At 45.7% G+C, this 12,988-nt stretch overlaps 1 protein-coding gene across 4 annotated transcripts; it reads right to left on the reverse strand.

Annotated features, from left to right (window-relative positions):
- Window positions 1-1,083: 1,083 nt before the first annotated feature.
- On the reverse strand, window positions 1,084-12,280 carry CPT2 (carnitine palmitoyltransferase 2). 4 transcript variants are annotated; one of them, XM_040408158.1, is made up of 6 exons: window positions 12,255-12,280; window positions 9,251-9,431; window positions 7,669-7,749; window positions 7,463-7,569; window positions 4,459-5,763; window positions 1,084-1,542 (listed from the first exon to the last, which is right to left on the reverse strand). In XM_040408158.1, exons 2-6 carry the CDS (start codon window positions 9,424-9,426, stop codon window positions 1,211-1,213), a joined length of 2,001 nt encoding a protein of 666 aa, XP_040264092.1. In that variant the 5' UTR covers window positions 9,427-9,431; window positions 12,255-12,280; the 3' UTR covers window positions 1,084-1,210. The 4 variants fall into 4 exon arrangements, with proteins under 4 accessions (XP_040264092.1, XP_040264090.1, XP_040264091.1 ...); XM_040408156.1 differs by having other exon boundaries at window positions 12,160-12,262; XM_040408157.1 differs by lacking the exon at window positions 12,255-12,280 and adding an exon at window positions 12,112-12,180.
- Window positions 12,281-12,988: the final 708 nt, after the last annotated feature.

Consider the following 12,988-nt stretch of genomic DNA (forward strand, 5'->3'; position numbering starts at 1 on the left):
GATTTACACATCAGATTAGCACCACGTTTAGATGGGCCGATTATTGGGAACAAGCGTTCGTAGGAACGTTCAATCCCGATAATAGTCCTGTGTAATAAGCACCACAAGTCCAGATTATCTGTACGTGTTACAGATGCATTATTCGTCTCTATATTAGAACGTACCATGTGCCTCCATACAATCACACTGCCATATGCATGAGGATGAAGACAGCGGACTCGCACTAATAAAAGCCTAACAATCTCTGCAGCCATTTACTGGTAAGGTTACCTCATAAAAGACGTGTTTGCACGCACTATGAAGTAGTGACATCACGAAGCACAGTATATAAATCATTAGTGGATGTCACACTATAGTTACGAGATATGGTGCTGCTGCTGCTGCAATTCCTAATCCAATTCACATGCCAAATAAAAGGTCAAATCCCTGATGATCCATAATAAAAGTGCTTTACTTTGGTATAGATACCATTCATGGCAATTGTATCCTATCATATTCAAAGAAAAATGTTTAAAGAAAATCATAGAAGTGACAACTTTCTCTATGATCAATCTGTATCAGATCAGTAAAAATCTATTACATTTTTACAAGAGGTTTTAAGATTTTGATTGTTCGTTATTCCTATAATTACGTCTCTTCGACGCCTTAAAAGGGGTTTTCTGGGATTTTTTTTTTTTTTAACTGATGACTTATCCTCTGGGCCCGACCCATGGAACCTCAGCTGTTTGAGAAAGCAGTAACACTGCGGCCTCCTCTCCGCTTAGCCTAGGCTATGTGACGTCACATTCATCGGTCACGTGGCCTAGACACAGCTCTGCTCCATTGTAAATAGGGCTGAGCTGTGATACCAAGCACAGCCACTATACAATGTATGGCGCTGTGCTCGGTGAGCTAAGAGACGGCCGTGGCGCTACTGCGAGTGCCAGTGTCTTCTCAAACAACTGATCAGCAGGGTATTGGGTGTTGGACCCCCACTAATCAGTCACTGATGACTTATCCATTAAAGTAAATCTGAGAAAACCCCTTTAAATGATAATTCAGTATAATATACAAATCACTATTTTTTGTTTATTGCACGTTTTATGCATTTTATAGGAAAACTATGTCTATGACCACCTCAACCACACGGTACAATCTCAGCTGCGAGTACAGAGGTAGGTATTAAAAAAAGGCAATGTAATCATTCTGTGTCCAGTGGTTGAGGGGTCATCTATTTATTCACACGTTTATCTTCCAATACTTTGAAAATGTCCTCCAAGGATTGATATACACATTGCACAAACTGCTTAACATCACGAGCCGGGTAGGCAGATACATTGCAACCAATCCAGTCATCATGTACGCCATAGCCCACTCCGAATCCATCTGGGACGACAGGAGCAAAGCCTCCGAGCTGCACGGCTGGGCTGGTCAGCGTGCTGGTAGATAGGACGTTGTGATTTATCCGCGCATAGGCTGGGTCTTGGAATAGGTCTGGAACATTCATGCCTTTGCCAGCTGCAAGGTATCTTAGAGCAAACAGGTGCCTGTCAAAGCCCTGACCTGCGGAGCATGAAGCAAACAAATATGGAATAAATGCAATTATAACACTAAGTGAGGTCTGGAAATGTTAGATTAAACACATAAAACCTTCCACCAAATATTAGAGTCCATTTACTTTTGTAGCTAGCCGTACACATAAGATAGCTGAGGGCCGAAGGAGCCATTTTCTCGGATCTCTTCATACTTACTGCTAATTATTTTAGTGGGGTGACCGCAATGCACCTCTGACATTGGCTCATGTCCCAGCAGAACAATAGGATCCGTCATGCTAAAATCCACTTTCCAACAAAGCTTTTGGGTAGGTTCACATGGAGTTTTTTGGAGGGGTTTTGAGGCAGATTTCCCTTCAGGTTTTTCAGCCAAAGCCGGAAGTGGATTTCAGCAAGAAGATGTGTAAGTCATTCCTTTAGATTTCTGATTCCTTTCAAATCCACTTCTGGCTATGGCTGAAAAACCTACAGGAAAATGTGCGCGAACCTTTTTAATATTGCATTTTATTATTTTAGACAACCCCAGTTTAAATGCCCTGTAAGACCTCATTGTGCCTCTGAGGTCTATTTTCTTCCCCTCATAGTGGGTCCCGTCATGTTCTCCAAGACACTAGACTAAGGGTCCATTCACACGTCCGCAAGTGTTTTGCAGATCCACAAAACACGGACACCAGCAATGTGCATTCCGCCACCAGCACTAAAATAGAAAATGCCTTTTCTTGTCCACAACAAATAGTACATTTTTTATTTTATTTTTTCTCTTCGGGAATGGAATTGCGGATCCGGACAGCACATAGTGTGCTGTCCGCAATCGTTCCGGCCCCATTGAAAATGAATGGGTCCGCACCCGTTCCGCATAATGGACCCTAAAACTGGTTAGCCTAGTGGCTGTGGAAAGGGTATAGCCCATCTGGGCGGAGCCAACCATTTTGATATCTAGTGTCGCCTCCTAGTGGTAGCTGGGCATATACCCAAGGTGCTGTGTCCCCCAATGAATTGAACAAGAAAGGGATTGTACGGCAAGTACAAAAATCAAATTTTTGCAGCAGCCCTCCATTCTAAGAGGGAAGACCCAACAGCAACATGGATAGAACATTTAGATACAATTTTAGTCTATTTTAGACATTCCATATTTTATTCCCCCCTTAAAAGGGTTTTCAGGGTGTTTAATATTAATGAGCTACTCTCTGAATAGGTCTTCAATATCAGATCGGCAAGAATCCAACTCCCGGCAACCCTGCCGATCAGCCATTTGTCTCACCAGAGTATATAACCATCTATCGGATAGCGCCTTGGCTTGATATTGCAGCTCAGCCCCATTCACTTGCACCTAGGCATGTGAACAATGAATGTGACATCACTGGCCTAGCACTCCGGTGAGCACAGCAGCCTCTTCAAACAACTGTTTGGTAGGGGTGCCGGGAGTCTGAACCCTACCGATCTGACTCTGATGACCCATCCTGAGGTTAGGCCATCCATATGAAAAAGGGGTAGTCTGACAGTTTTTAAATTCTCAGGGAGTGGACAGGTTTGTAAAAGAAAGAATAAAAGATTAACTCGCCTGCTGAAGGTCCCACTGTTCCAGTGCAGTAGGTCCAGTCCCAGCCAGACCATAAGTGACATCCACTGTCCACATGACCGCTCAGCCAATCACCGAGTGGTCATGTTAAAAATGGACATGACATCCATGGAGGGAGCCTTTAGGAAGCGAGTAAAGGCCCCTTTACATGGCCCAATGTAACAAGTGATTGACGGGAAAGAACCATTCCTTTCTGACAATTGCTTGCTCATCAGTGGAGGAGAAAGCTGAACATACATGCAGCGATCTCTTCCACAGTATGGGGAAGAGTGAATGCTAATGCCATAGCTCGTCCCCATACAGAATTATTGTTTGCCGGTAGCAGAGGCCGTTTAGACTGCAAGATCTTCTGCTGGCAAATGATGATTTAGGTGACCACAAAAATCGATGAACGAGTGTTTCGCTTGTCCATCGGGTAATCAGTGGCAACTTTTCACAGGCAGATTAGGGCCCTAAGGGCACTTTCACACTAGCGTTATTCTTTTCCGACACTGAGTTCCGTCCTAGGGGCTCAATACCGGAAAAAAAAACTGATCAGTTTTATCCTAATGCATTCTGAATGGAGAGCAATCCGTTCAGGATGCATCAGTTCAGCCTTTTTAGGAGGGACATAATACCGCAGCATGCCGGATCCTGCATTTTTTCCCATTGAAATGCATTAATGCCGAATCCGACCCCGAGTGTTCCGGCAAAACGGATCCGGCATTGCGGTCTGCACATGCTCAGACCGCAAAAAAAATGTGGAAAAAAATATAAATGCCGGATCCGTTTTTTCCAGATGACACTGGACAGACGGATCCGGGATGTCAATGCATTTGTCATATGGATCAGGATCCTGATCCGTCTGACAAATGCCATCAGTTTGCATGCGTTTTGACAGATCCGGCAGGCAGTTCCGGCGTGCCTTAAAGCTTCTTTCTTTTATGAGCCTGTTTGCATCCCCGAGAATTTTAAAAACTGTCAGACAACACCCTTTAATCCTCTTAGATTAGTTCTACAGAAGATAAGAAGTGATCCCTTGCAGGAACATCTTTCAACATGTAATACTCTGCAGATTCGTAAGGTGGATTCTTGAAAATGCTAAAAATTCAAGAAGTTAAATGACATCATTTCATATGGCTTGAACATTAAGCAAGAATGTTAAATTCATTTACATATTACCTGCCAGAGTCCCATTTTATGTCCGATATTGCAGCTCATCACTAATCAAGTAAATGGAGCTGAACTGCATTACCGGAAGGTCCATGGGGAGACATGCTTCTGTGAAAAACAGAAGATCTTTTTCTTTCTAGTCCTTCAATAGGGGTGTACAAATCTTCACAACCACCCTGTCTGTATAGTACTCACCCATTGCCGCCTCTTTTGTGAGCTGTCCATGATATTTGGAGCAGTCGTGCAGCATTTCCTTGAGCTCTGCTGGAGTATATTTAGAAGGATTCTTCACAAAAGCTTCAGAGCTCTTCTTGGTATAAATGGAAGCAGGACGGATGGTCTCTGTTCGGCCATGTTTAAAGGCTGCCGTGCTACACGACTCATAGGTTGCAGTTGTTTGCCCATACTGCCTTAAGAAGGCCATCTGGAAGGAAAGCTGAGACACGGCATCGGGACTGAGCTTCTGCATCTTCAGGAACTCCTTCCCTCCTCTCTTAAATTCCATGGCCTCAATGGTCAGTGATCCCACTAACGCATCAAACTTCTTCCTAGCCTCAGATACTGCTGCTTTGAGCGAGTCGTCGAGATTGAAGGTAAGTTTTTGTACGGCTTTAGTGGAGTCCACAGCTGCGGGGACGCTCTGAGGAGATACACTGGGCCTCTCTGTGCTGTCCTTGAAAACCTCATTTTGGAATCGGAGAACGGCGACCCCATCTCCCCACGAGTGCTCGAAGTTAATTGCTGCTGCGCCGTCCTCAGTCATGATGATGCTGAACGATTTATCAAACCAGCGGTTCAGGCCGGACCCGTGGAGCATGTTGTGCGACAAGTGAAGGCGATCTCTAGTGGGGAATTCATCCAGGCATAAGCAGAACACAGCAGAATCTATTCTCCTCAGAGCCTCTTCGTTGCCATTGTTGAGCAGCTTCTGCCTCACTAGCGCCCATGTATTTCTATTTTCACTTGTCAGATACCCCAATGGGAATTCTGGGGCTGGGCTTGAATCGGACAGGATGTGTTTCAGATGGGCATGGATTTCTGAGGCTTTCAGTACGTTTCCGTCTTTATCCAATACATCAAATACATAGAAGTTCCCCTTCCTGAGGACCAGAAGATGTCGTCCTTTCTCATCTGTCATCAGTTCATCCTTGTTCAGCTTTGGTATCCGGGTGGAGTTAAAAAGACGGAAATATTGAGACATGTCTAAGGGGTATGCGTTTACCATGTAGGCGCCGTACCAAGAAAGGGAGGACGGCACAAGTCGGATAAGCTTCCTAAATTTCTGTGTGTCACTTTTGGCAGGATTCAAGTGGAAAATCTCTGGCTCCAAATAGCCGGCACGAATGGTCTTCAGAAAACGCACGGCAGACACCGTCATGTTTGTTGCCCTGAGAAGCTGGTCGTTATACTCTGGCTTTGGATCCGGGGTAAAGGACATGAATGGGTTAAAATTAAGAACAATGGGCTCACGTGCGCATAAGTACATGTCAAACCATGGACCTGCAAGTGAAAGAGGAAAGTCATTAGGGGGTCGTCCCAAAATAATCATTTATCACCTATCCAGTGTCTGATCGGTCAGAGGCTGCTGGGACAATCACAATCATGTCCCCATCTAAACACCCACTCCCTTCAATCTCTATTCATGGTACTGATGATAGTTATGGTTGGTGTGCCCCTTTAGGCTCGGACTGGATGAGGATACATTCAGGGTGCGCTCAGTGAAACTCTTCAAAGACAAAGCAAATACTGCAGCGCTCACCTGTGTAGTCCGTTAAGGGAGGCACGGATGAAAAACCTGGAAAGGGTCAGACGAATCCGAAAAAGCAGCAGATCCAGTTCCCCATAAAAATAATTCTTCATTTATAGCAGATAAAATCCAAACATCAGTGTAGTCTACGCGTTTCGGACCCTAGACATGTTGGTCCTTCATCATGACCTTTATCTTTTTATGGAGAGCTGGATCTGCTGCTTTTTCAGTGAAACTCGTACCATTTTGCAAGCAAGTTCAGTCGGTTTTGTCTGCTATCGCGTTCAGTTTTCTGCGTGCGTGTTTACAAACAACATCTCTTAGCAACCATTAGTGAAAAACGCATTGCACCCGGACTGCATCCAGGTTACATCCGGATGCAATGCATTTTTCACTGAAACCCCATTTCACTTCTAGGGGGCCAGGGCTGCGTGAAAAATGCTGAATATAGAACATGCTGCGATAACTGATGCGTGAAAAAAAAAAAAAAAAAAGGTACACTCCTGTACACAGACCCACTGAAATGAATGGGTCACGATTCAGGGCATTCACGTCACGCATCGCACCCACGTGGAGAACTCGCTCGTGTGAAAGGGGCCTTAAAGGTTTGTTTTTTTTCCCTGGCTCTTTGGGCAGACCTGCAAAGAGGAGCACAATTACCTGCTTCCTGGTGACGGCCCCCTGCTCCTTCTCTCCCCGGCTGCTCTGCCTTGCACCTAATATGTTAACTTCTGTTGGACGCTACTGCAGCGGTGACCTGCTCCCCTTGTGTCACGTGAGCGTCTGACATGACGCAAGGGGAGCAGGTCACCGCTGCAGTGTCGACAAAACGGAAGTTTACATCCTGGGAGTGTAGTTGGGCAGCCGAGGCCGGGGAGAGAGAGTGAGGAGGTAGTGCAATGAAAAAGGTAAGTATGCTCCATTTCACAGGTTTGCCAACTAATCCCTCCCACAAAGGTACACAACCCCTTTAAATACTGTAGTCATTTATCTTCTGCAATCAGTTTGGATGAGTGGCAATGTCCATGCTTGACAGACGCTCCATTCAAAGGACAAACATGGAACCCCTCCATTTTTATGATGACCTGTTCTCGTTATCAGGTGGGGTCTGTGATCGTACCCCTGCTATTGACACACTTATTTTCTATCTCATGAGTAGGGAATAATTGACATTCTGGGACAACCCCTTTAACACCATGTCGTTCTAGGTCTAAAACTTGCTCCAATTAATTCACTGATGTTCTTTACAGCCATCAGAACTCTAGGTAACCTGCATAGAAATAGGGTTGAAGATAAAACTCATACTCTCTACAGTCACCACTAGAGGGAGCTTAGTACATACTGTTTATACATTGAAGTCAATAATAGTCAGTATGCAGCAAGCTACCTTCAGTGGTAGCTGCAGGCAGTCCAGATTGTACAAGAAGCTACCGATCCAGTGTGGGCTTTTACCGGAGATGTAGCTTGTGTGTTTGTTCTGCTTATCTTGCAGGACGAGCTCCTCGTGCAGCTCTTTGCCCACACCATTCTGGAAATTACGTGCCAGCTGCTCAGTCTTGCTGAAACATAGAATGGTTATGGTGGTGAAGGTGATCATTTATAAATGTCTATGTAGAATATTATTGGGTAGCATTGCTATCTGGATATTATCCCCATACCTGAACTGTTCATCGTCTAGCAGAGGTCGCTGTGCATTCAAGTATCTCTTTATTGTGTCTTCAAGTTTAGGAACCGGTAACCTAAAAAAGACAAGGGAATTTAAGTACATCAATCTGTAGTAATCCACAGCTAATGCAATAACACAGATATACCAATATACAACTAGCCCCCATTGTAGACTGTGTACTCACAAAACCCCCTCAATGCTCTTCAAGGGGTTGTGCCATGCAGGGGCAGACTGGGAACTTAAATGGCATCTGTCAGCAGTTTTGTACCTATGACACCGGCTGACCTGTTACATGTGCACTTGGCAGCTGAAGACATCTGTGTTGGTCCCATGTTCTTATGTGCCCACATTGCTGAGAAAAATGAAGTTTTAATATATGCAAATGAGCCTCTAGGAGCAAAGGGGGAGTTGCCATTACACCTAGAGGCTCAGCTCTCTCTGCAACGCCCTCTCCACTTTAATTGACAGGGCCAGTCAGTGAAAACGTCATCACACCTGGCCGTGTCAAAGTGCAGAGGGAGCGGCAGTTGCAGAGAATCGGGGACTTTAGGTGTAATGGCAACGCCCCCGTTGCTCCTAGAGGCTCATTTGCATATATTGAAACCTCATTCTTCTCAGCAATGCGGGCACATATGAACATGGGACCAACACAGATGTCTTTAGCTGCCCAAGTGCACATGTAACAGGTCAGCCAGTGTCATAGGTGCAAATCTGCTGACAGATGCCCTTTAAAAAACAAAAAATGGACCCATGTAGGCAGGTCCAAATTGACAGGCGGCAGGGCCAACATTACATCACCCCAGCAGAGCCAAATGCCACAGTACAGCACAATATACTGCCCCAGCAGCACATAATATCTCCCCAGTAACTGCCCCTCAGTGGGCACTAGTCCTGTCTTCCAACTCCTCATGAATATAGCAGAATCCATGAGTCAGGAGGAAAGCGTCAGATCATTACTTACCTGGCTGGCGGTCCTGAGGAGGGCTCAGGTGAAAGGATAAGTATCTGACTGTAATGGGTCCAACCACTGATCACAGGAACAGGGAGCTGAACTCCTCCGTATGAATGGAGCAGTAGGCAGCGTATATGTGCTGGCACGCCATTCATTCTCAATGTCACAGCCTCATAGTAAATGAATGAATGCAGCAGCAGTACACATACGGGTGCACGGGGCCCCTGATCTCCTATCAGTCAGACCCCATCAGATGCTTACAACCTATCCTGTTGGGGTAAATTGATATGTCAAATCTGGTTTACTATTGCTAACCGGTAGGGATTTAGAGAGTCAGAGCCCCGCGATCAGTAAAATCTTGAAATGCCCTTTTACGAGAGGTTCCATGGAGATATAATCATTGCTGCAAAATAACTATTGTCCCTCTCGGGTCAGGTTCACATGGTGCTGATGTTGACAATGAGGTACAATATAAATGAATTAGGGTTTTAACAAACCCTATTCACTTACAGCATAAAATTCTAGACACATTCTGTGGATTCTCACTCTGGGTGGTCAAACATGTCACTGCACTACAAGGAGAGGCCCCCCCCTTTAAGAAGAAGATATTACAGGTTCTCACCTGGGTAGACTTTTCTGGAAGTGCATGGTTGGGACAATGCTTTTCTGCAAGTATTCCGAGTCACCACTTCCAGAGCTGTATGCCCTGAGCAAGATGGGCCCCGGGGCGCAGGACGAACCCCCTTTCAAGAAGCAGGATTTAGTCAGCAGGCGAGCCATTTCAGCCAACAGAATCATGAAACCTGGAGAAATACAAAAGTCTGGTGAATGAGTGAAAAACCAGGTGAAAAAGGAACAGTGTGGGCTCCATATCCATCAGACCGCTGTGACATATTTTAAGGCCATTAAACGGGTCTTCCAAGATTCGGAAAACAGCGCCATTCTTGCCCATGGGTCATGTCCACTGTTGCAGCTGAGCCCCATTCAGTTACCCAAGTGCAAAAGTGGTGAAGTTTCTGTATCTAAGCAGACCTTTTTTTCCTAATTCTTGAAGACGCCTACCATGTTAGGCCTGTATTACACTGCACAATTTTTCGGCAGATAAACGCTAACGAGTGTTCGCATGAACGCTTGTTAGCAATCATCTTGCAGTGTAATACTGCTGCCGATTGTCCGATGAATGAGCAGACGCTCGATCATGGGGCAATCCAAATCTTATGAAATGTTAAAAAAAAAAAAAGATCATTTGCAGGCGGCAGATCGTGGAGTCTATTATAGGGCTAAAACAATTACTCAATTGAATTGAGTAATGCAACACAAAAAAATCCTCAATGCAAATTTTTTGCATCGAAGATTCGTTTGCGTCACATGACCATGGAGCCGGAGTGAAGCGATTGCTATTACTCCCGCTCCGTGGTCTCCCGCTGGCCCGCAATATTCACCTTTCCAGCAGGGGGCCCCGGACACTCCACAGCACGTCCATGGTCCCGCGCTGCACTGACCTCCTGATGTATGCACTCCGTGACCTGACGCGCAGCGCGGAACAATGGAGTGTCGGCGGAGGTAAGTTGGTGCGACTAAGGCCGGGCGCCCAAGGTGCACAGCGTCATAGCAACCAATGACGCTGTACACTCAGGGGGTCGGGGAGATGATTTCACAAGGGGGTGGGGGAAAACTGATGGCACTGGGGGGAACTGAAGCACTTGGGCTGAACACACGGGGGAACGAAGGGTGTTGGGGACTGATGAGTTTTTATAAAGGAAAACAGTCTATTAATTCATTTTTTCTTATTAGAGTACCCGATTAATCGTAAAAATAATCGATAGAATACTTGATTTCTAAAATAATCGTTTACTGCAGCCCTAGTCTAACAATAATGCTGTAAAGTGGCAAACCACTTTACAGCATGGGGATGAGCGATGGCATAGTGATCACTCCTCCCCATGCTGCGGAGGAGATCTCTGCATGTAATAGTAGCAGTCTCCTCCGCTAGCGAGCAGGCGATTGCCTGGAAGCAAAGCTTCCCTCCCGACAATCGTCTGCCACAGCCTTAGGCCTCTTGCAGACGTCCGTATGCCCTCCGAGACATGCGGTCCGTGAGTGGGCCATATGTCCCGGAGCGGCATCTTATGAGTACAGGACAATAGCCCCGAGGGTGGCCCGACGTGCACAGCATCATTGTAGTCTATGATGCTGTGCGCACGATCAATGCCGCTTCGGGAGATATGGCCCAATCCTGGACCGTATATATCTCGGAGGGCATACGGTCGTCTTCAAGAGGCCTTAAAGCTGCCCTAAATTATGCCTCCGCTCTGGGGCATGGTCTGTGCACCATACTTATCAATGCCTTAACACAGGAAGGGAGAGGTATTACAACCAATCCGTTCGCTGCTTTTACTTTCCAAATGGCCTTAAAAATATGACGGCTGGAATCCAACTGGTTGTTATCAGCGACTCCACCACAACCACCAGTTCTCCTTTATGCTAGATTTGATTTTAAAAAAAACTCCCCCGGAATATCCTAAAAAACATGATCATGATTTGTTATTACATGGGGGATGCGAGTAATTACTAAAGCAGACATGTCGGGAGAGGAGATCCATCTCACCTCCACCCATCCCCCACAGTTGCCGTCCTGACATTGCCCGGGCAGCGCCAAGCTGAGGGCATTTCAAGACATTTCCAGTTTGTCTGGACGGGACCCAGAAAGCAGTGGGGACCCGAATAGCATCAGAACAGCAGCGGAAGGGGATCGGTGGAGGGGACCATCTCTCCTTCACATCTTAAGCCCCTCTGACAACTACACCTGAAGTGAAGCTCCCACCGAATAGACATCAATGGCAAAAAACGTAAAAAAAAAAAAACACTCCATAAAATGTCTCGGATGGTAATACCTGCGGATTCCGGAAGTAGTAAAATCGGAAAAAATGATTGAATGGAGTGGTTGTCGCCTACTATTGCCTCTATTAAACTCTATGGGAGTCAAACAGCAGTCCACGGGACCCCAAATCTTATGATCGGCAGGCCCCCCAAAAATCAGAGACTCTGCCCCTATAAGCATTACCCATATTATGTGCAGACATCATGGAATAATGACAACTGTTGATTTGCATTTACGTAGTTTGTGCGGCTTTTCATGTCCACGGCGCGCTGACAACTACAGCTCTGCACAATCTCACGCTGTCACGGAGCAACTGCATTTCACGTCGCGTTTTGCAGCTTTCACTATATACACACACAGGGTTTATGTATGCTTATTGCATGCATGACACTTCTATTGAGTTCTATGGGAAGATAATCACGGTTGCACCACATACTTGTGTAGACACTGCATTAAAAAAAAAAAAAAAATGTCACAGACAAAATACAACGACCATTAAAATCTAACGCAAAGTGCACAAGCCCCTGCCCATAGTGAATAAGCACAATAGTGACAGGTGTGCACCACCCTTAATCTTCCGACAGGTGAGTTACTAAATTCACCTCCCCAATTCACATTTATTTAGTTGAGGGTCCGGTCTCCCGCCATACCAGGGTGGACGTCCTCCGCTCTGCGAACTGTCACCTCTCTCCTACACTCCGTCCCGGTTACCTTTGCCCTACTTCCCTCATCCCCTACGTCTCACCTTTGCCCCTCCCCCGACGTCCTCCCCGGCTTCAAATCAAGGATAGTTGTAACGTAAAATTCTGACCCTCCGGAAACTTTCCTCACAGATGAAGGTTCCGGGAGATAGAAACGCGCACACTCAGATTACAGCGTGAAACCTGAGCGGTTTTCCTTCCAGATAATCTGCATTTTGATTCAGGAAGCATTGGCCGAATAATTATCCATCAGGCAAAGTTCACACACAATGGAAAATAGATACTTTTTAATTAGTTAGAAAATTACCCCAAAAAACTTAAATTTTTTGTGTATATTCTACAAATTTAATTCTGCAACACTCAGGCCGGGTTTACGCATCGCGGGTGCTGCACGTAGACAAAACCAGGTTATTACCTCAAGGCTAGGGATACACACGGCGACATTTTTTATAATGATAGTCAATGTTGGCGCACTGCGACTGCGACGTGATAGTGGCACAAAAATCCAATTTGGATGGATTTTTTGCCACTGTCGTGTCTCAGTCGCAGCATTTCACAAGTAACGGTGCGACACCGTTGACAAATGTCGTCATGTAGCCCTAGCCTAAAAGCTGTCATGGGTGCACCCGGTCTCATGCAACGTCTGAAAATGCAACTGGGGCAAACACTAAACTTGCGCTCTCTTATAAACAATTGTAAATGTTCAACGCAAATTTTGAAGTATTGTTTATTTTCATGAAAATACTGTAATTAATGTCCTGCTTCCCATGAAACTATA

This window comes from Bufo bufo, chromosome 9, assembly GCF_905171765.1.
Source record: "Bufo bufo chromosome 9, aBufBuf1.1, whole genome shotgun sequence".
Classification (NCBI taxonomy): domain Eukaryota; kingdom Metazoa; phylum Chordata; class Amphibia; order Anura; family Bufonidae; genus Bufo; species Bufo bufo.